Source organism: Ochotona princeps, chromosome 24, assembly GCF_030435755.1.
Source record: "Ochotona princeps isolate mOchPri1 chromosome 24, mOchPri1.hap1, whole genome shotgun sequence".
NCBI classification, from domain to species: Eukaryota; Metazoa; Chordata; class Mammalia; order Lagomorpha; family Ochotonidae; genus Ochotona; species Ochotona princeps.
This window is the reverse complement of record NC_080855.1, coordinates 17157054-17179861: the sequence shown is the minus strand read 5'-3', so window position 1 is coordinate 17179861 and position 22808 is coordinate 17157054. Positions and strand designations below refer to the sequence as shown.

Sequence of the window (22808 nt, the reverse complement as noted above, 5' to 3'; positions counted from 1 at the left end):
GTAAAGCATGTACAACTGTGTATCTGAGGGTGGTGCTCAGCTGGGAACCCTGAGTTCGATTTCATTGGCAACCCCAGGAGCATTGGTGAGTCCCAGGTTGAGGAGTGGGAAGCTGCAAGTGGAGGTTCCAGAAGCCTAGATCGTAAGCAGGACCACTTCCCTTGTGGGGCTTCATGCTGTTAGATGAAAATGAAAAACACAACCAAGAGTCTCAGACTAAATAAAAGCTTCCCTCCTTACCAGATTTGCCATTCAAGGACAGCCGTTAACCTTCGTCTCCCTGCTGTACTGTCCTGTCCTGTAGGTCCTCAGTCTTCATCCAAGGACCCACAGGGTGAGAGCAGCCAGTCCGCTACCCACACCCCGATTCTGTGCATGGACAGGGCTAGGACGTTAGTGTTAAAACATTGGGCTTCTCACGCTGGGCTCCTGCAGGAAGCAGGAATATGGTGCCCACTCCACGTTTAAAAATTCATCTGATGGTTTCTAGGCAAGTCTCTAAATACTGTGACACCAAACTTTTAAAAGCCTATTATTGCTGTTCTGAAAGCCACATGCAGCCATGGCTGGCCAAAATAAATAATGCATTCAATTACCGAGAAACAGAAGGCTAAATATAAATTAAGTGAAATTGGTAGAAATGGGCTGCTTTTGTCCCCTTAAACATTCTCCTTTTCAGTTGCTTGTGAAATAGTTCATTTTCTGGCCTCTCTTCATCCAGCTTTGTGGCTTAATCAGATTGTGGCTTAACCATTGTGAGTGCCAGCCCAACAAGTAGGCCACTGGACCCTCAGGCTGGCTGCTGGGGGAGGCCTAGTTCTCCTCCTCTGTAGGCTGTGGCACTGCTGGGCTTTGGGGGTACATGCCTTTGGCTCCAGGGTACCCAGGGAGAGAAAGGCCTGGACAATTGACATGTGGGCCGAAGAGATGCTGGAAAAGTTCTTACCCCAGTTTGTCAGTGGATGCAGCAGCGGATGATTGTTGGATTCTTTTGCCTTTTATCTTTTCCTCTCTTCTTTTATCGTTCTAGTTTCTAATCCCAAAGTAGGAGTGGGAGGGGTGTACAATCATCCTTTATCCTGGGGCCTTCAGTCAACTAAAAATGAAAAATTACTCAAAAAAAAAAAACCCAAGTCATGTCTGTGCTGAATATGCTATGCACAGAGCTTTTTTGTTCTTTCCCTGCCATTTCCTGAACAACACAGGAACCAACTGTATCATAGTAAACATTGAAACTAATTGGGAGATATCAGTATACGGGAAGGTGGACATGTGTCTATGCAAAACCTACACCACTGAACATAATGGGTGTTTCCTCAAAGATCTTGGCACCAGGATCCAAGGCCGACTGTGTTTTGCAATGGAAGTGCTGTTTAAGATAGATCACTTTCCAAAAGTTTATGCATATGATGAAAATGAAAAAAACCCATGCATAGCTTTCAGAAGATGGGCACCAAAATAAGTGCATCTCTGCATGTCACTTTTCTGCAAGTTTCCTGAAGTACCTGAGTGGACGGTCTCTGAGCAAGATGTGGGAACAGGAGACAGCAAAGTGGACCTAGAGGGGGAGCACCTGCCTGAGCAGGGGCCTGGTGGAGTGGGAGGTGCGTGGGGTGGTGACCAACAGTAGATATTCGAACCAAGCTCAAGTGAGTCTTTTGAGTGTCCAATCCAGGGAGGCCAGGCACCCTGAGACAAGTATATCTTCCTGGGCCTTGGCTTCTTCCTAGTCTATCAGGAGGAGGTGACAACAGGGACACTTCTGGGAGAGTTAATTGAGGCCACTTGAGGGGGTGAACCAGACCTTTCTCTTTGTGTCTCCTCCTCTCTGTAAATCTGACTTTCCAATAAGGATAAGTTAGTAAATGAATCTTTAAAAACAAAACAAAACAAAACAAAATGCCATCTTGGAAGGTGTGCTGGGTTGTCACATCTCCACTGTGTCTTAGGATTCATGTCCTGTTGAAAATACAATCTCAGTATTTGAAATCTTAATTTTCATTTTAAAGATCTTGGAATGTTCATTGGGAAAAATAATGGTAGAGAAGTAGAAAGCTTCTAAAAATGGTTTGAATAATTTTTCTTGATTTTTTTTCCATGTTTTAAGGATTTATGTTTTATCGCTTCTCGGCCTTTTGGCTAAGACCAAGTATAAGGATTTATGTTTTAAAACATATTTATTTGAAAGGTGGAGTCACATAGAGGGAAGGGGAGGGGGACAGAGAGACCTTCCACCTGTTGATTATTCACTTCCCAAGTGGCTGCAACGACTAGAGCCGGCTGGCCTAAAGGAGTTTGTTGGGGTTTCCCACGTGGTTGTAAGGTCCCAAGCACTCAGTCTGTCTTTCACTGCTTTCCCAGGCACATTAGCAGGAAGGTGAATCATAAGCAGAGTGACTGGGACACGAACCAGTGCCCACGTGGGATGCTGGTGTTGAATGTGGCAACCTCACCACACCACAATGCCAGCCAGGCCCAGATAGATCCATTTTAAAAAGCTCTGCTTAGCTTCTCTTGCTTCCTATTGTGCCTGCCTTCTCTCCCCACTTTCCACTCTGTGTGATGTTGTCTCACATGTACGTGGAGTTTGCCCTTCCTCTGTTAGAAATGAGATGAGGCTGGTCTTCTGCAGTGACTTGCCCATGCCCTTATAGCCTCCAATACGTTCTGTGTTCATCCTGAATAACCTGGCAGGACACACAGATCCACCCCTTTTTTTGGAATGACTGATCGGTGTTCCATTTCCTTTTTGTTTTCTTTGGTTGATGGTTTTAAAATGGATAAATTTTGGATAAATGTTGTTTTGAAATGTGATAAATCTTCCCCCCGACCCCCAAACTCCTTACAGAAAAATACTTGGACTTCTCTCAAACTGTGACTCTTGTGGCCAAGGAGCAGCTTACATCTCAAGCCAGGCCTCTGGAAGCTTCCTTGCAGGCTGTCCCGTTGACTGATGTCTCAGTGTCTCACCGTGGTGTTGGGACGGAGGCCTGTTGAGAGTCGTGGTACGTGCCCACAGGAGGCCGCTGCCCTGAGTTGCCTCCGGGGCCAGAACAGGCCTCAGATGCCTGTGACGCCTTCTGGCTCCTTGAGGAGGTGAACACAGCAGTGTGGAAGCCGTGCTTCCAGGACGAGGTGATCATAGTCCTATTTGTAACTGTTGTAAAGATTTATGTGTTTGTTTATTTTTAAAGATTTTTATTGCAAAGTCAGATATGCAGAGAGGAGAGACAGAGAGGAACATCTTCTGTCTGATGATTCAGTCCCCAAGTGGTTACAATGGCCAGAGCTGAGCCAATACAAAGCCAAGAGCCAGGAGCCTCTTCTGGGTCTCCCACATGGGTGCAGGATCCCAAGGCTTTGGGCTGTCCTTGACTGCTTTCCCAGGCCACAAGCTGGGAACTGTATGGGAAGCTGGGCTGCCAGGACGTGAACTAACACCTATATGGGATCCTGGCGCATGCATGGTGAGGACTTTAGCTGCTAGGCTTTCGTGCCAGGCCAAAGATTTATGTATTTATTTGAAAATGCAGTTTAGAGATACAGAAAATTTATAGATATCTTGAGAGGGTCTGAGAGATAGAGATCTTCTGACCGCTGGTTCACTCCCCGGATAACCTCAGTGGCCAGAGCTGGGTTACTTCAAAGCAAGGAGCCAGGAGCTTCTTCCATGTCTTCAACATGGATGCAGGGGCCCAGGTGCTTGGACCATGTTCTGCTGCTTTCCCAGGTGCATTAGCAGGGAGCTGGATGGGAAGGGGAGGATCCAACTCAAACCAGCCCAGGTGGGAGTACCAGCACTGCAGATGGAGGCTTTCCTTGCTGTAACAAAGTATGCACAGGGCGTCTGCTCTCCCCACATCTCCACCTGCTGTTGGTGACTGGTGTGTTTGGCAAATGGTCAGGGTCCACACGTAGAAGGTGGCTTCTCAGTCCTGGCATGGTAGCCTAGCCTAGTGGTGCCTTGAATGCACCGGGATCCCATATGGGCGCCGATTCTAATCCTGGCAGGCCCGCTTCCCATCCAGCTCCCTGCTTGTGGCCTGGGAAGGCAGTTGAGGAATGGCCCAAGGCCTTGGGACCCTGCACCCATGTGAGAGACTAGGAGGAAGCTCCTGGCTTCAGACTGGCATAGCTCTAGACATTGCGGCCATTGGGGAGTGAATCAGTGAACAGAAGATCTTCCTCTCTGTCTCTCCTCCTCCCTGTATATCTGACTTTGTAATAAAAGTAAATAAATCTTTAAGAAGAAAAAGAAGGTGGCTTCTCACTGGGGCTTTGGTTCATGTTTTCTTTCACGCCCAGGAGCTGGGCTTGAGTAAGATCACGTGGGTCTCATGGGCACTGTTCCCTTGTCACCTCTCTCTCTCTCCCATTTACATCCACAGTGCCCACGAGGGTGCCCTACTTCCAGCTGGCACTCATTGCACCAGCTGAGGGGAGAAGCAGGGTTGGGGAGAACAGCCTGCAAGGAGGCGTCCAGCTCAGAGCACTGCACCAAGTGTCTTCTGGTGGTTGGTTTTGTTTGTTTTCTTTTGAAGGCAGAGAAGGCAAAAGGCCACCCGCCGGCTTCAGACACACACTCTGCTCCTCACAGGAGGCCTTGTCCCCAGGCTGCCTGATGTGTGCCAGCTGGGGTTCTAGCTGCTGCCTTATTTACACATTACTGGAAGTCGTCATGCAGTGTATCTGGACTGGAAACATATTGGATGTTGTCAGGGAGATAAAAATCTTGTGTGTTGAGTCGGTCATCTGTGGGGTTTGACCCTGGGGTTTTTTCTCATGGGTGACACTGGCAATTCTAGAAAGAATCCTCTCCTTCTTGTTGCTCTCCTCCCTGTTATCTTCCCTTTATTTCTTTTTCCCATCCTTTGATGTAATCTTCTGTTTGGGATTTTCTTGTTACTCAAGAGACAAAGATACGAACTCCCATCCACTGTGCCACTCCCCACGTATCTCCCACGACTATGGCTGGACTAGGCTGAACCTGGGAGCTCGGGAACTTAATCCGGGTCTCCCACAGGGGGACTCAACCACTTGGGCCATCACCTGCTCCCTGTCCCCTTTTGTACTGGCAGGAAGCTAAGATTGGGAGCTGAAGCCAGGATTCAAACCACAGTATTGAGGGTGTGGCGTCCCAACCACTGGGCCCTTGCCCACCGGGACAGTCATCTTATTTTTCACATGATCTGAATACCTCCTCACTTGGGAAGGCCGAGTTCTCAGCCCAAGCAACTGTCATTTCTATGCTTGCCTTGAAAATCTTTCTCCTGCTTTCTTCTTCACTTAATAACTGTTTAACTGACGTTCTCAGAGCTAACCCGCTGCTGGCGACAGCAGTGCCCTCTCGTTCAGGGACCCCTCCAAGTCCATCACGGTCATCAGGGACCTCTGTGGGGACCCACCTGCCGTGGTGGGCCTCGCGCATGGCTGGCAGCCATGAATGTATTACTTGGGTCTGGCAGTCGGGCCTGCTTGAGGGGAAAGCTAGCCAAAGTCTCACACTTGGACTTTGCACACCTGTCTTGCAGCTGATGCCTTCTTCAAAGCCGCCATCAGCCTCGTTCCGGAAGTGCCAAAGATGATCAACATCGATGGGAAGATGCGACCGGCCGAATCCTTCCTCCTGGAGTTCCTCTGCAACTTCTTCTCTACTTTGTTGATCGTTCCGGTATGTTCCCCCCTGAGAGCCAGCAGGGGTGTCTATTTTTGCCCTCCCTTGTGTGGACTCTTAGCCCTAAAAGTACAGGAGCTTCCATTGTGAGCGTGTGTGCATGTGTGTGTTGGTTTTCTGGCTAGATATTCAGACGGCTCCGTGCATGCTCTCCCTTCCTGCAGTTCAGGGCGGCTTGGTTGAGGTCCTTGGTGTTTAGTCCAGCATGGCACATGGGAGCGTGGCCCCTCAGCTGGGAAGCTCAGGTCAGAGTCAGGGCTACAGCATGTTGGTGCTTACAGGCTGTGCTGGTGAGGACCCTATCCCCACTAGGGGGCGCTGTCATCTCATTGGGTACTGCCTGGCAGAGGAGGGAGCCGGGGCAAGCTGGCTGACCTTCTGGGCAGTTAGTTCTCTAGGACCTGATTAACTACCCAGGCCCCGCCTCTAAATGCTATCACATCTGGATCAGGGTACTGCTGGGCATTTGGGGCGGGGAGGATTTGGGAGAAGGGACGCCAACCTACATCCATTACATGCTGCAGATGGCCATGGGGGGGTGGCACCTGGTAGTTAGGACCGCAGACCTCTGCAGCAAAACACCTGGTTGGATTCCCAGCTTCTTCTCTGGGCAGCTCTGCTGGTCTTGGGCAACTATGTCAGATCACTGGGCCACAGTTGGCCTGGCTATAAAATGAGACAATTGTAGCATCAACCCCTCTGGGTTGTGACAAGAGTTCAGTGTGTGTTACGGTCAGGGCTCTTCGAGGGTTTTGTGCAGGACAAACCCCGAATGACAAGTGCTGGTGGCCAGTGCCCACAGGGCCTTGGTTAGAAGGAGGCTGTATTTCTTGTGGAATGTAGGAGGTGAATGAGCAGGCCTGGGTTGGAAGGGATCAAGCCAGGAAGGGCTGTTGATGGTGTTGGTGGCACAGCAGGTTAAGCTGCTGGTTGGCGGCTCCAGTGTCCCCTATCAGAGTGCCCATTTGAACCCCAGATGCTTGACTTCTCATCCAGCTCTCTGCTCGTGTGCCTGGGAAGGCAGTGCAAGATGGACCAAGTGGTTGGGCCCATGCCACTTCTGTGAGAAACCCAAGTGGGACCCCACTTCCAGCCATTGCTGCCATTTGTGGAGTGAACCAGAAGATGGGGCTGTCCATTCCCTCCCCCGCATGTCAGATAAATAAATGAACCTCTAGAAACAACTTGTTCACAATTGGAGTGCACTCTCTGCTCTCTGGGATCCTTAACCTGGGGGCTGGCTGAGTGACCTGGGAAAGAAGTGTCACTTTTATTCTCACAAACCTGAATCCAGTTCAGCTTTTGCTTACTTGCTAAGTCCTAGTAGTTGTGGCCGCAGCTGGGACTTGGATAGCAAAGGGAGTGAGCACACGTGTGCGTGTGACAGCCTGGGGACAAAGGGCTTTCAGCAGTATTGTCTGCTCTCCTTCACTGACCCTCCCTGCTGTAACTGTCTGGCCTCTTGCTGTCCGTCTTAATGCTTTGGCAGAGAACAGCAAATGACAATATCAAGTGCATTGGAAAACATGTCAATACCTATATCAGGATAAATGGTTTCCTTTTATAGTCTAATGCTTTTTATTTAAAAAAGAAATAGTATTCCAGAGAGTGCACAGCTTGTTTTGGCTGCCACAGGGCTCTTGGCAGGCATCATTGAGCCCCTGGGAGGGGCGGGGCAGGTGTTTGGTGCAATAGTTTAGCCACTGCTTAAAGTGCGCACATCACATCTCAGGGTGCCTGAGTTTGAATCCTAACTCCGCTTCTGGTTCTAGCTTCCTGCGCACCCTAGGAGGCTGCAGGTGATGGCTCAAGCCCTTGGGTGCTTCCTACCTACGCAGCAGGCCTGAGCTGAGTTTTTGGTTTCTGGCCACTGCCTTGTCCAGCCCCAGCTGTTACAGGCATTAGGTGGGTGAGCCAGCAGATAGGAACTTGTTATCTCTCCATCTTTCAAAGAATTAAAAAAAAAATTATAAAAGGTTTTAAGAGCCCCAGGTATACCCAAGTGTACGTAGTCCTTGCAGGACATATGTTAAAATGCAGATTCCCAGGGACTCCTCCCAGCGTCTCAGTCTATTGAAACAGGTCGCTAGGTTGACATTTATGAAACACACGGGATGTTTGGGAGGAGGCGGTTCTGGGACCACACTTTGGCATTCTATGACCTAGACAGGTGGCCGCAACATGGGAGCAGCCACCCTGTGCAGGTGGATGCGTGCCCCACTCCAGCTGAGAACTTCCACAGCCACTCACCCCGTTGGCATTGCCCACCTTGCCCCTTGGCACTGTGGGGTAGGTTTGAAAAGTGCCGATTTGTTTAGAAAACATTACAGCCATTTTGGACCAGGTAAAGTGCCTGGCCCAATTGGTGTGTGTTTATAAATACAGAAGTAAATGCTCCCTGTGCAGCCCTCTGCCCCTGCAGGTCGTGAACTTCTATAACATCCAGAAACACTTTCTTTTTTTTTTGCCTTCATTTTATTTGGAAGTTGGAAAGGCAGACGCAGAAAGAGAAAGGTCTTCTATCTGCTGGTTCACTCGCCACGTGCCCACAATACACATGGCTTGGCCAGGCCGACGCCGGGAGTCAGAACTGCCTAGAACTCAGTCCAGGTCTCCCACATGGGGGCAGGGGCCCAAGCACTTGAGTCACTACCTGTTGCCTCCTAGGATGCAAATGTGAATGGAGAATGGAGCTGGTACAGCATGCCAAAGGCTGGTATATGGTTTGTGGGCATCCCAAGCAGTAATGAAGCTGCTGTTCCAATACCTGCCCCCATGCTGAAGCATTCTGCCATGGAGTCAGAGACTGTCAGCTTCCTGTGGGCCATAGATGGCCTTCGCTACATGTGAGTTAGCTCATTTCATCTCCCAGCATCTGGGAGGACAGGAAAACTTCAGTTTGCAGGAGACAGGGGTGCCGTCATCCCCAGTTTCCTGGCACGTATCTCCAAGGGCACAACAGAGTGTCATTTGTGGTTTTTAGCTTTGGTGACAGGTCCAGCCGTAAGCAGAGCAAGTGAGCCAAGTGCTGCCGTTTGTGCAGTCTATGTCAGCATGCTTGTTGATGTGGGACTAGGGAGGTCACAGGGTCAGTGAAGCCATGGCACACTCCACTGCAACCACTGGAAGTACCTTGGGAGTAGCTGCATGAGCCCCACGTCCAAGGTCAGGAGAACTCTCCAAGGAAGTCCTGTTGAGCGTGCATTAAGACCTTGAAGGGGGATGGAGCACCTATCCCAAGAGATGGAAATGAGGTCGCAGTAAGGGTGCCTGGGGAGGTGCAGCGCCAGCCTGGGAGGGCCCCATCAGGAACCAATTATCTGGTCTACACAGCTGTCTGCTACACAGCTGTCCGCTAGAAGGCGCTGTGTCTCCTTGCACACCATCCCTGCCCTCTGCCCTGCCCTAGACACCTGCTGTCCCTCGCTGCTCTTCTCCCATCCTACTCATCTTCTGGCTCTTTTTCCCTGGGGAGATACGCAGGGATGGGGTGGCTTTGTTATTCATCTGCTCATTTAACATCTTTCACAATGAACCAGTGAACTGTCCTTCGCTGCTCAGCACAGCTTGTTCTGAGACATGGAAACCAAGGCAGAGAGGTGAAGGGTTGGTGAGTTAGAGTCCACAACCTGCACTGGTGCCGCCTCTTGTCCAGGTTGCCCTGGGAAGCCGGGTATGTTTCAGGGCCACAGTCCCAAGGAGTGGGGCAGAGGAGGATTCCTGCACACCAGAGGCCCAGAGGGATGTGGCTGGGAGTGGAAGCCAGGCCCCTGGCATTTGGGAACGGAGCGGCTCAGAGCCCTTGCCAGCTACTCCCCACCCCCAGCGCCTGTGCGCTCTGCCTGGGGAGCACCCCACCAGGGGACTTGGGGGAACTGACCTTCTTCTATCAGAAGTGCCATCTTGAATCCAGGAACTTTTTCTTCTGAAAGAATCCGTGTCTGCTCTGCCTCACTTGTTGGCACTGATCCATTGGAGTAGAGATTTTCTTTGAAAAATGTCACGGCTACTGAAGCGAGAATATCGCATGCTGCAATCTCTTCCCGGAACGGGAGTTTGGGAGCTGGGAGCCAAATGCTTCCAAAAGTGGCTCATGGCAAACCTGGACAGCCCCACCACACCTCGCTGTAGCTGCTTCCAGCCGTGCTGAGCACTCGCCCGCAAGAGCCAGTGTCTGAGCAGAGGTGAAGTGACTGGAATGTTAGGATGGTCGCCTGTTCCCACGTGGATCCCTCCACATGCACATCCATGTAGCAGACCCAGTGGCCATGTTAGAAATTGCTCCTGGCACAAGTAAGCACCAGCCGGCATGCAGCAGGCTGACTGAGGCCCGGACACTGCTGACATGTGACAGCCTGGGCCACATCTGGTCTCCGTTCTTACTGTCAGCCTGGGAGCAGTTCCTGCGGGTGTTCACAGTTCATACGACACCCGTTGTGTGACTCCTCCTGGGTTCCCAGCCTAGTGGCCGCATTCGCCTGGTGTTAGCCCCTGCCCCCTCGGCCACCACACCTGTCACACTCTGGGCTTGTGTTAGAAGCAGAAAATTCCATATGTGCATCCCTCAAGTCACAGGCTCCTTAAAGTGAGCCACCGGCCTTGGTCATCTGTACAAATGCACCTGTTAACTGTTGCTGATGATATGTTGGAGCTTCTAATTGATCGAGGTGACGCTCTGCTGGCTCTGCCTTCAAACCTGAGAGGGCCTCCCTAAGAGGCCGTTGAACTTGACAATAGGATGCTGGACTCTGTATGGTGTGAGCTTGTAATTAGGGAATCCCAACGGAACCTGAGCTGTGGTTATGCATCAAGGTGAAGGAATTCACCATGGGGGAAGGGTTTGGGGTAAAGGGGGGAGAATCCCAGTACCTATGAAATTGTGTCATGTAATACAATGTAATTAATGAATAAAAAAAATGGTAAAAAAAAAAAATGAACAAATGCACCTGTTAGAGATGAGCCCAGGCTGTGGGGCTGACTCTTGGGTCTCCCCTCCTGCCCCTACCCTGTACCAGCAGCATGACCTTGGGCCACTTAACCTTCTGTGACTCATTTACCATCTGTGAAATGGACGTTTGTGGTCATAGTATCTTCCCAGAACACACAAAAGCTGTGGTCGCTCCTACCTGGTCATTCTGGCTGCTTGTTGTTGTCACCAGCTTCAGCTCCTGGCACAGGGAAGGTACTCAGCACCATGAAGGGTCACCTCCCACCCCATGCTGGCTGAGTACCCACATGCTTCCTGGAGGTGATTGTCTCCAGGGCCCGCCCCCTACCCAGAGCACATCCTCAATTCAGCTGTTTCCTGTGTAGGTTGTCCTGAAGGACTCAGCTCTGTTGAAATCAGTGCCCTGAGTGGTGACAGTGACCTTGAGCGTGGGACATGTCCAGAGTGGGCGGTGGCAGCAGCAGCTCTGGCTCCATCTGCTACGGAACCTGCAATCTTGCTGCTCTCATTGGAGGGGCAGGATGTGGCTATGCTTTTTTTGTTGTTGTCTTGTCTTTAACTGTTCCATGCAGAAAAGCAAGAGGCTAATTGTGGAAACCAACTATTAGAGCTGACAGAGTGAGTGTGTTTTTGCATCCGAGGACAGCTCCCACAGCTGGCGTCCCAGGCCGGAGCATGTTGAAGAGTGGGACCAACAACCAGGCTTTGTCCCCGGCTCTGACCATCCTCCTCAGGCTGTGGGCGGGCCCTGCCTTCAAACCAGAGTCAGCACCTGCTTGCTTTTCTCTCCAGCTTCCAAGGCAGGGATCTGAGTTTCCATGTTGGTGTTTTGTTTTTTTCACTCCCTGCGTTCTGGCCAGCCTTTCTTCATGTCCTCTTTTGGTTTTCCACTAGGATCATCCCGAACACGGGGTCCTGTTTCTTGTCCGTGAGCTGCTCAACGTGATCCAGGACTATACCTGGGATGACAACAGCGATGACAGGGTCCGCATCTACACCTGCGTCCTGCACCTGCTCTCGGCCATGAGCCAGGAGACCTACCTCTACCACATAGACAAAGGTAGCACACCCCCTCCTGCCAGACCTCGCCAACGGGGTGGACAGAGAGCATTGTGGGTTTTCTCTTGTCTGACTTTGTGCCCACTGTCTTAGCTGCCATGGGCGCTTTACTCAAGGTTCCACTGGGTTCACCTGTTCCAAGATGTACCCGGAGGGATCCTTGGGTGTGGGGTGCCTGAGTTCCATTTGAAATCAAGATGCCCAGAAGAAGACCTGAGGATACTTGTCATTATCAGGCACCTGATGGTCACTTTGCCCATCAGATGAGTTTGGAGCAGCATCCCTCAGAATTAGCGCACTACAGAATCACCCAGAACCACATGTGTTAGTTTCATCCCAGACATGGCTTAGCCACAGTCTGAGGCAGACCCTGCCATGGGTACTGCAACCTGTTCCTCAGGCAATGTGCAAGGCCCAAGTAAGGTGTGCTGCTGGAAGGAAGCATGCTTGTCCCCACCTTCCCACACGCACCTGCTGTGGCCATTTCTAACTCACGAGTATGTGAAGAGTGGTCTTGTATCCTGGACATGACACAGCACTGTTCCACTTTGGGGCTTTCTCCCGCGGAGTCTCGGTGTCTCCCTGCTTGTCAGACACCTGGTTTTGGTCTCCTGTGGTGACAAGTGATTTGGCAGTGTCTCTATCCCTTGGGTTTTAGAAACCATCTCTACCTTTGGAGATTGCAGAGCCTGTCTGACACGCGGAGCCGTTCTCCATCCAGGACGGGGATGCTGTCAAGGTGGAGCCCAGTGCAGGGGATGATGGTGACCATGACCTGTGCACCTGCTACATGGTGGTGCCAGACCAGCCTTCATGAGCCCCTCTGTCCTTTAATCCTGATGGCGCCTCAGGAGGAAAGGCACTGAGGCCCCCGTTTCACTTCTGAACAAGGAGAGACCCAGAAACACAGCGGGATTCACTCCACGGCCTCCAGCTAGCTGCGTGACAGAAGTGGCCTTCATGCCCAGAACCATCAGATGTGTCATGTTGCTCCCAGGCTACACATCACAATGGGCGTGTCTATTAACCATTTTTCTTGATTGTTACTGATCTGCAAGGCGGAGAGAAAGAGAAATCTTCGCTCTGCTGACTGACTGATTCCTCAAATACCTGCAGCAATCTGGGCTGGGCCAGGCTAAAGCCAGCAAGCCCAGTACTCAGTCCCGGTCTCCCTTATAAGTTGCTGGGACCTGAATACTTGAGCCATTCCTGCTGCCTCCAGGGTATACATTAGCAGGAAGCTGAAATTGGAAGCTGAATAGCCAGGATTTGAATCCAGGCACTCCAGTATGGGACGTTGGCATCACACTGTGCCACTCAAATACTTTCCTTGGTATATTCTGTTGAGTATAAGCCCACAGGTGGAGCCCAAAAAATGTGCTTTTGCCTGGCCTTGGCAGGCACTGCTTCACAGTTCTCCAAAACAGTTACACTGATGAGCACTCTGAAATCTGAAAGGCAAAGTGATAGAGAAAAAGGGAGAGATTGCGCCTTGGCTGGCTCACTTCCCAGATGCCTGCAGCAGCCAGTGCTGGGCCAGGCCAAAGCTAGGAGCCAGGAATTCCATCCGGGTCTCCCACACAGGCTTTGGAACCCAAGTACATGGATGTCATCTTCTGCCCCCCAAGCACATTAGCAGGAAGCTGGAGCGGGGGCAGAGGCAGGACCCGATCCCGGGCACTCTGATCCGGGCACCCTAAGTGGCCCTCGTTTTTGCCATCTTAATGAGTGGCGTTTACCTTTCTCTGTCCTTGCTTATGTGTTTATTTCTCTTGTTGTGGCATCAAGGGTTCTGAATCAAATGACGTTGCCACGGGGCCATGGAAGCTTGGAAAGTGGAGCAGGGAGGGAAGGGGCTGTTCCTTCCTCCCTCGCTGCTCTCTGTCTCCCCTGAGCGCAGTCAGTGGATCCTCTCTGTAAAGGACACCGCCAGGGCAGGTGCCAGAGGATCACTGTCGCCAGGTGGAGTCTGCTAAAGACGGGACCAGGCGGTGGATTTTCCCTCCCCCCAGTGGCCCGGCTGTGTTGGCTTTGGCTGCGTGGGCATGGCCTGGCAGAGGTCTTGATAGAGAGGGGCTCTGCAGGCTTGGGGGCTCCCTGCTCCCTCTGTTCCAGGCAGCCTCTCACGCACTGTTGACACAGCTTGCTAGACTTCCTAGAAGAGGCATATTGAATGCTTGCTGCATTTAGGAAGGGTGCTTTGTCTCTCAGTGAACAGAAAGCGTTGGCATGTGCCTCGGGCAGGCACTGCAGTACCATGACGGAGCTTGCAAAAGTGTGGTGCTGGCTGCACAGGGGCTGGTCCTGGGAACCGAATACAGATCTCGTATGTAGGTGGAGTGGCCCTTTGTTGGAAGAGCAACACAGCCCTCACAGCCCCCTCCCTTCCTCCCAGTCACCTGCCAGGCCCCTGAAGTCTTCGGGGCCGTGACCTTGGTTCACACAGATGCAGAGGTCGGGAGCTATTTTTGGTGGCCATTTGCCAGGCACAGCATTTTTCCCCCGGCGAGAGCCTGCTCTACACTCACAGGCCCGCTCTGTGCCCTGAACCTGGCCAAGTCCCTTCTGCTCTAGCTTCTTCCCTTATCCACCATGACCACCAAGTGTAAGCATGAAGAATTCACTTCTCCACCCCCATTTCCCACTTTGTCTACAGAATCCAGCCTCTCGCTGATGGTAGAATTCTCCCAGATTTCCCCCAATCTTAGATTTGGGGAATATGATACTTGTCTGCCCTCTAGCGCCCCCTCCTGGCACTCAGCCCCTTGCTGTTGCCATTGAGGGCAGGACCTGGTCCGACTTGGCCCCCCAGTGCCTCCCAGGACCCAGCACAGAGTGGGCCCTCAACACACTTCTGCTCACCCTGGGCGTCTGGCCCCTTGTCCTCCAGTGCTGGGCTGAGCAGAGTATGAGTAGGCTCCAGTCCCAAAGACAACTGGAAATTTAAGTCAAGGACTATTCTGGTCCCCAGCAGTGGATGCGAGAAATCCCTCCATCAGCTACAGTTTGACTGCCCCGCCAGATGAGGTGGTGGGAAATGGCTGAATCAAATTCTTGCACGTCTTACCAGAATAACCGTCGTCATCCTGGAGACAGCAGTCGCTATGCCATCCCAGCAGTGCTGCAGCCAGTCGTTCAGTGCCCCCACCCCAGTGTGAGAGCAGCAGTCGCAAAGGACGTGACAGGCCTGGGAATGGCCCCCCAGACGTCTCCTTAATCAGTCAGCTTAGGGTTGGACTAGAGGTCAGTCACCTGCAGAGATGCTGGAGGAGCCTGGGAGCAGGCAGTACTCTAAGGCGATGTGTCTGCTTCCATTTGGTGACTCAGAAAAACTTAGAATGGCCAGGAACAGGGAGAGGAGGCCCGAGAGGCGCCCGCATGTGGCCAGGTGTTAGCAACGGCTGGTCCCAGGTGAGACATGGACACATGTTAGCGCCTCTGTCCGTTTTCTAGTTTGGCCTTGACAGGTTTCACGGTAAGAGCTTGGAGCAGCAGGAGAGTGAGAGGTGGGGTGGACAGAGAGTTATTGTTCCCAAAGTCTCAACAGGAAGTGAACATGGAGTTCCTGGAAGTGTTTTCTCAGTTGCTTACTCTGTGCTTACACCTGCCTGTTTCCAGGCAGATTACAGGAAATATATAAAGGAGTGAAATGATTCTTTGTTTTTAAAAAAAAAAGGGTTGTTAGGATGTTACAAACTTGGGAAGCCGTAGGGATGTATGTGCTAGATAGTGTACGCTGGTTGGCTTCTATGTTCCTAACAAAATAGTAGGGACAGGTGTGGTGGCGCAGCACACTAACCCTCCGCCTGCATGTGCCAGATTCCTACATAGGTGCCGTTTCATGTCCTGGTTGCTCTGTTTCCAATCTAGCTCTCTGCTTATGGTCTGCTTATGGTTGAGGGTGGCTCAACTCTGTGTGGCCCTTTCTCTCTCTGTAAAAATCTGCCTTTTGAATAAAAATAAATCTTGTTTATAAAAAATAGTGGTAGTCTAGCTAGAGATCATCCACATTGTTGTGTTCCTGGCACATGATGTGGTGCTGTCCCACAGTGTATTTAAGCAGTGTGCTCCGAGGGGCCCTGGGGTCACTGTGCGTCACCCCATTCCAGGCAGATGCCCTTCACTTAGACAGCCATCTCTGAACACCTGTCGGATGATTTGTCCGAAAGAGCAGGATGTGTCTGGTACCTTTTTCTAAGATTTGTTTTATTGTTATTTGAAAGGCGAAGTGACAGAAGGCCTTACTACGACTTTTTTTTTTTTTAATATTGTGATAAAATGTACATACATAGCATAAAATTTGCCATGAAGTGCACTGTTCCATTTCATCAGGTGTACTCGTTCAACTTTCTCAACCACTCTCACAGCGACTCTGTGTCCAGTCCGCAGTCCCCAGTGACCCCTGGATCTCTCCTGTCAATTACCTATCCTAGGAACCTTGTGGGTAGAATCGTATAGTGTTGGCCTATTGTGTCTGGCATGTTTCTCGCCAGTATAATATCTTCCAGGTTGATCCATTTTATATCACGTGTCAAAATTTCCTTTCTTTTAAGATTTATTTTTATCATAAAGTCATATTTATAGAGTGAAAGAGAGAAAGATCTTCCATCCAATGGTTCACTCCCCAAGTGGCCACAATGGCTGGAGCTGAGCCGATCCAAAACCAGGAGCCAGGAGCTTCTTTCGGGTCTCCCATGGATGCACGGTCCCAAGATTTTGGGCTGACCTCAGTTGCTTTCCCAGGTCACAAGCAGGGAGCTGGATGGGAAGCAGGGCCACCGGGATTAGAACCGGTGCCCATATGGGATCCCGGTGTGTGCAAAATGAGGACTTTAGCCACTAGGCTACTGTGCCACCCCCACCCTTTTTAGATTTATTTCTTATTGGATAGACAGAGGTCTTCTATCTTCTGGTTTGCTTCCCAAATGGCCTCAATGGTCTAATGCTTGCAGCCAGGAGTGTCTTTCAGGCCTACCATGTGGGTTCAGGGGCCCAGGGACTTGGGTCAGCTTCCACTGCTTTCCCAGGCCACAAACAGGAAGTTGGAATAGAAGTGGAGCAATCTGGACTCCAACTGGTGCCCATATGGAATGCCAGTGCAAGGCCCAGCAGTGTGGCCTAGCAGCTAAAGTCCTCACCTTGAACACGCCAGGATCCCATATGGGCGCCAGTTCTAATCTCAGCTGCTCCACTTCCCATCCAGCTCCTTGCTTGTGGCCTAGGAAAGCAGTCAAGGATGGCCCAAAGCTTTGGGACACTGCACCCACGTGGGAGACCCTGAAGAGGTTCCTGGTTCCTGGCTTTGGATCGACACAGCGCCGGCCTTTTTGGTCACTTGGGGAGTGAATTATCAGACGGAAGATCTTCCTCTGTCTCTCCTCTCTGTATATCTGACTTTGTAATAACAATAAAAAATAAATCTTTAAAAAAAATGGAATGCCAGTGCCATAGGCGGGTGGAGGCTTAACGTGCTCCATCACCATACCAGCCCCTGATTTTCCATCCTCTGTATAGCTGAATGGTGTCTCATGGTTGATAAACTCCTGGGTGGTTCCCATTGTTCACTGCTGTGCCTGCTGCTGCCTGGCGCAAGTGGCACTGTGTCTGGGTCCTGCTGTCCTGCGTGCAGCACAGGAACTGCTCGGGCAGATGCGGTGTAACTTTCCGATCGCTTGCCCTGCTGTGTTCCACAGCGGCTGTGCCATTTTGATATCGCACCAGCAGTCAAGGATTCCGGTTCCTCTGCGTCCTGACCAACACTCAGTGCAGGTTTTGTTTTGTTGCAGGAGCAGCCAGGCTAATGTGTGTGAAGTGGTCATGAACATTAAGTCTCATGACTAGTTCCAGACTGTAACACACCAATGAGTAGCTTTCCCAGACCTATAGCAAAACCAAGTGTTTCCATTCTGCTTATGTAATTTTTTTAATTTGTAGTTTTAGCTTTCTGCTCTAACTACTGCTTAGTCCTTTATGTATTTGTATATGTAAAAAAGCTACAGGCCAGCTCAATGTATTTCTGATGCATTGACTCTATTTACCAAATTTCCTGTGAATGACCTTAAATAGAAGTCAGTTGTTTTTTAAGGCATCTTTTATTTGAAAGGCAGAGTGGTAAGCCCCCCACATGACTGCAGAGGCTGGAGCTAGGCAAGGCCAGGCCAAGCCAGGCACCTGGAACTCCAGCCAGGTCTCCCACATTGGGACAGCCTTCGCTGCCTTCCCAGGCACATCAGCAGGGAGCTAGAATGTCAGTAGAGCAGCCAGGACTCAAACTGGCTCTGTGAAGGGAGCCAGGGGCAGGCACCTGAGTGTGCTGCCTAAAAGCCCGGACTCTGAAATGAGGCTTCGTGGCCCAGAGTCCCTGCTCTGCTCAGTTGCCCTCCGCTTGCTGCCCTGAGGATTATGCAATAGCACCAGGGAGGCACCGAGCACAGTGCCTGGCAGCTGCCCCACGGCTCGCTGTGACTGTCACCCCTCTGTACACCTGGGCCAGAGGGGCATGACTCCCACCCCCCTCGCTCTGGCTCACACCGCCCCTGTGGGCCAAGTGCTTTATCTGTGGTTCCTGAGGACCCCCCACCTTCACCTTAAAGGCCAGTGGGAAATTTGGGCCACTTCCCTCTGCCCTGCCATGATGTCCTGCTGACACCACGTGATGTTCTTGTCTGTTCAACCAGTCGACTCCAACGACAGCCTGTACGGGGGAGACTCCAAGTTCCTAGCTGAGAACAACAAGCTGTGTGAGACGGTGATGGCTCAAATCCTGGAGCACCTCAAGACCCTGGCCAAGGAGGAGGTAGGCGCCCTGCCCCTCTGCCACCCCCACTTGTTCTGAAACTTTCTAGGCTTTGTTCGAGTGACACGTTCATGCGTAAGACATTAACCCATGCCCTAGGGCCTGTGCTCCTGCCATTTGCTCTGCCTGGCCTGTACCTACCCTGGACTTCCCCCAGCCATGCCTTCCTGGTCATTCAGATAACCACCGTTGTACCCCCTATTAGATCAACTTTATTCTAGACTATTACGCATCAGTCAGAAACAAAATCTCAGCTTACAAGTACCTCCCAGGACAGGCCTTCCCAGACGCCATTATCTCCAGCACACTCCGTGCCTGCAGCACTTAATCACAGTGGTCCACAATGTTGTGTGTGTGTCAGCTTGTCTATGGCCGGTTCCTTCCAACTCAGCTTCCTACGGAAGCCCCATGGGAGCAGGCATCTCCTGGCTCTCCAAGACCGGCCTGGGTGAGTGCAGCATGCATGACAGACAGGCACAAGGAGCCTGGGGATGAAGGTGCCAGTCTTTGAAAAGGAGAGGCTTGGAGCCGCAGGGCTCCCCTGATTGCGGCCAACCCAGCTGTCCCAGCCGTTCTCACGTGACTGTCAGGTGACGACCTGTTGTTTCCCTGGTGATGTGTATTCGGTGTAGTGTTGCAATGTCTGTGACAGTTCCTGTACACTTTGCAGACCAGGGAACTGAATCCTAGAGTGGCAGTGGTCAACTGTGGTCAAGGTGACTTTTTAGAACCCCCACTCTTATCTACAAAATGGGTTCTTAGGTGTCACATCTTGTGCATTTCCAGAGTGGGTTTTTCCTAGTCTCCTTATGCACAGGTGATTAGTTGATTTCCAAACAGGAAAGGTCGTTTCCAAACAGGACAACCCAATTCACTACCAGGTTCCTTTCCCAAGTCTACGGTGACCTTGGTTTGCACTTGGTGTAGTTTTAGCCTGAGCGTGGGCCCTCGTTGGGCTGGGCCGAGACAGCCATTTGTGCTGACATGGGTGTGGCTCTGTTCCGTGGTTCGCGGCTGGTGGTTTCCTAGACAAGGTGAAGTTGGGGCAGGTGATTGCACCCTAAGAGTTAAGAGTGGCTGCCCGGTCTGTCTACATTCCCCCCCTGGGTCGCCTGGAGCCACGTGTCCTGCCTCAGCAGGCTTCCCCTGGATGTGCACTTTCCTGCTCTGCCTGAAGCTGTGATTGCGACTGCTTTGTGATACCCACCTAGAGAAACACACACACAACCATGACCTGGGATAGTTAGACAAGTGCTAGCGAGAATGGGCTTTCTGCAGTGACCTCTGCCAAATTCAGGGGGTGCTGCCTTAGGGTTTGCAGAGACTTGGGTGTCCAGCTGAAATTGCAGAACTGCTGCCCCATCGGACCTGATCTGCTTCAACATCCTCTTCTAGGAAGGGACAGGTTTGTGTGCCCCGGGGACAAGTTCATGTGGGGCGGGCACTTGGCTGTCCGAGGGACTAGCATGGCCATCGGGAAGGCTCAGCGCTAGGAGACAGGCTGGGAGCAGGGCTCGGGCCTGGTCTCGGCTAGGGGGTGCTCCCCTGCATCTGGACGTGGTGGCTGGCTTCCTCACCTCAGAACGGACTCTCCTATTTGTCTCACTCTTGGCTGTGACAAGACACTTGCAGACAGAGCTTTTCAGGGTCAAATCCTTCTGGGAAGCCAGGGAAATTGTTAGATGTGGTGTTCTTCGTTCTGCTTCTGTGTGGTGAAAAGTCCTCTCTCGCGGAGATTCTGGTGGTGGGACCTGAAAGTACATTTTCTCAGAGCTTCCAGAATCAAGCAACAGCTAGTCCGTTGTTGTCTGATGAGGGCAAGCTTCTGACAGAATCTGTGGGGACAGCCTCCCAAGTGGGCACAAGTGCGGTGTTTGCCAGGGAGCTGAGCAGATGGGTGAGGCTCCTGGGGACCTGGGCGTTCTGGAGGGGTCAGCTGGGACCACCCAGCAAGGGCCTGGGGCACTGGGCTTACCCATATCCAGGGTGGATCGACTTGGCCCCAGGACTTCCTGGAACTGCAGGTGGCCACATGCTTTGGTCAGTTTGGGCAGGGGAAGGGGAGTTGTATCTCCTCTCCTGAAGTTTTTCCCTTTCCTTTTGTTCCTGTTTAAAGCTGGGATTTCAGTGTGGCCCACCTGAAATTTTGGCTCAACCATTTTTGGTGAGGTGCTTCTCTGGAGAGAGGCCTCGGCCAAGTGTGAGGGGAGAGCATTTTGTCGTGGGTCATGACCCTGTGGGGGAGACCCAGAGCTCTCCATGCATGGTCTAATCCTCACCCTGCAAGGAAGGACCTTTCTCTCAGTCTGCAGGTGGAGCAGCTTCTTGGCAGTTGACCTCTGAACCCACCCGTGACCTTCTGGAGGCAAGGCTGTCCATGGTACCTGCTGGGCCAGGGCCCAGGCTGTGCTGTGACCTTGTTTTCTCTTACAGGCCCTGAAGCGCCAGAGCTTGCTGGGCCTCTCCTTCTTCAACAGCATCCTGGCCCACGGGGACCTGCGCAACAACAAACTGAACCAGCTCTCAGTCAACCTGTGGCACCTGGCGCAGCGGCACGGCTGTGCAGACACCAGGACCATGGTGAGACACTCAGGGGCGGGGGCTGGACCTCAGCCCATCCCCCCAGAACTCTGCAAGGCTACTTCCTAATGGTAACAATTGTGGCCTTTCCCCTTTAGAAAAATCATGCAAAAACATCAGTCGGGGTCATACCCAAATACGATTTTTTAAAACAAATATTTATTTGAAAGTTATAGAGGCAGAAAGCTCTTCCATCCACTGGTTCAGCCCCTACCCCGCCGCCCCCAAATGGCTGCGACAGCCAGGAATTAGAACTCCTTCTAGGTTTCCTAGGTGGGTGGCAAGAGCCCAGGTTGTATTTTTGATGCCTTTCACCTTAGTGGGGAACTGGGGCAGAAGTAGAGCAGCTGGGGCTCCAACTTGCATTCATATGGGGTGACATATTGCAGGCAGCAGCTCAACTTGCTGCATATCCTGATTTTATGGACAGGTTACACTTTTAGGATAGACTTCCTTTTTCTCATCCTTCAAGAGACTCCCTCCTCCTCTCAGAAGCGTGAGCGCCCTAATGGCTGCTCTGTAGTAGCCTTGGGCTCCCAGGACGGAGGGCAGACAGATCTCTTATCCTTCTAGGTGAAGACGCTGGACTACATCAAGAAGCGAAGCAAACAGCCGGACATGAGCCACCTGACGGAGCTGGCCCTCAGGTTGCCCCTGCAGACCAGGACCTGACTGGGGAGCCCAGGAGGCCGGTGCTACACACCCAGAGACCTGAACTATTATGGCCCTGGCCTCAGACTGGACTTCGGGGCTTTCATTTTTACATATATGCAAATTGGGCTAAGGCATGGCTTCTGCCCGAGTTTTCCTAACAGTAAGGAAGTGGGGCTTGTCAGCGCAATAAAGATAATCACCCTCTCCGTCCCAGAACATCAGTGTTTCTTTGCATGAGTGGCCTTCGTCACCTGCAAGAGCTCCAGAGGATGGTCACTTGGGCCTTTACCAAGCCGGAAGTCAGTGGATGCAGGTAAAATACCTTTCTTTTCTGGGTGTGTTTGGTGGCTTCATAGCTTAGAAGAGCTTTGAAGTGCCACTGTGCCAGACCTGTCCAGTTACACTTTGTATACAAAAGGTAAGTCTAGACTGGCAGGTAAGGTATTCGTGCACAGCTCCCTACACTGGGACCACAGTGGGTGTGGCAGGACACATGCACACTGGAGAGAGTACCGCACTGTGTCCCTGACCACTGGTGTTGTGTGACTACATCTAAATGCATGTGCCAAATCCAAACAGCACAAGCTTCCAGGTACTTTTCTGCCACCTGGTTCTTGTGTCACTTTACTTTGAATGCTTAAGAACATTACTATCGATTGGTGGGTGATTCACAACCTAGAACGTATTATGTGTGAAACTGTATCCAAGTTGTGGGTCTGATTCCTCACTCTGTCTGGGTTACTGCCTCCCACCCGGGGTGTTGCTCCTGTCAGCCTGTAGGAGCTGGCATGGAGGACAAGCCCCTCCTCGGTCAACTACTCCAGCTCAATTTCCAGGCTGTTTAGGTCTGGGCTGTCAGCAGGAGATATTTGAGAAATGATGTGATATTGTTCCCACAGGAACCTGTACTTTGGGGTAGAAAAAGCTATAGAGGATTAGTGGTTCAGCAGCACCTGGAGCCCCCTGAGGTTTGCTGTGGAGTCTTGGCTGACACACTGACCCCACAGGAATGGGGGTCCTGCACCGCCACCGGCGGCTCCTGGAATCTACTGGGAGCTCATTGCCCAGATCACCAGAGCAGAGGAAGCTCTGCCATG

At 51.7% G+C, this 22808-nt stretch overlaps 1 protein-coding gene across 1 annotated transcript in view; it reads left to right on the top strand.

The window, feature by feature from the left end:
* Positions 1 to 21927, top strand: part of VPS35L (VPS35 endosomal protein sorting factor like) — a 74641-nt gene extending 52714 nt beyond the window's left edge. The window contains exons 27-31 of the mRNA XM_058680480.1: positions 5532 to 5671; positions 11517 to 11682; positions 18359 to 18477; positions 20911 to 21057; positions 21631 to 21927. Coding sequence (XP_058536463.1) covers positions 5532 to 5671; positions 11517 to 11682; positions 18359 to 18477; positions 20911 to 21057; positions 21631 to 21729 — 671 coding nt within the window. The 3' untranslated portion in view covers positions 21730 to 21927. The remainder of the gene's footprint in view (positions 1 to 5531; positions 5672 to 11516; positions 11683 to 18358; positions 18478 to 20910; positions 21058 to 21630) is intronic.
* Positions 21928 to 22808: the final 881 nt, after the last annotated feature.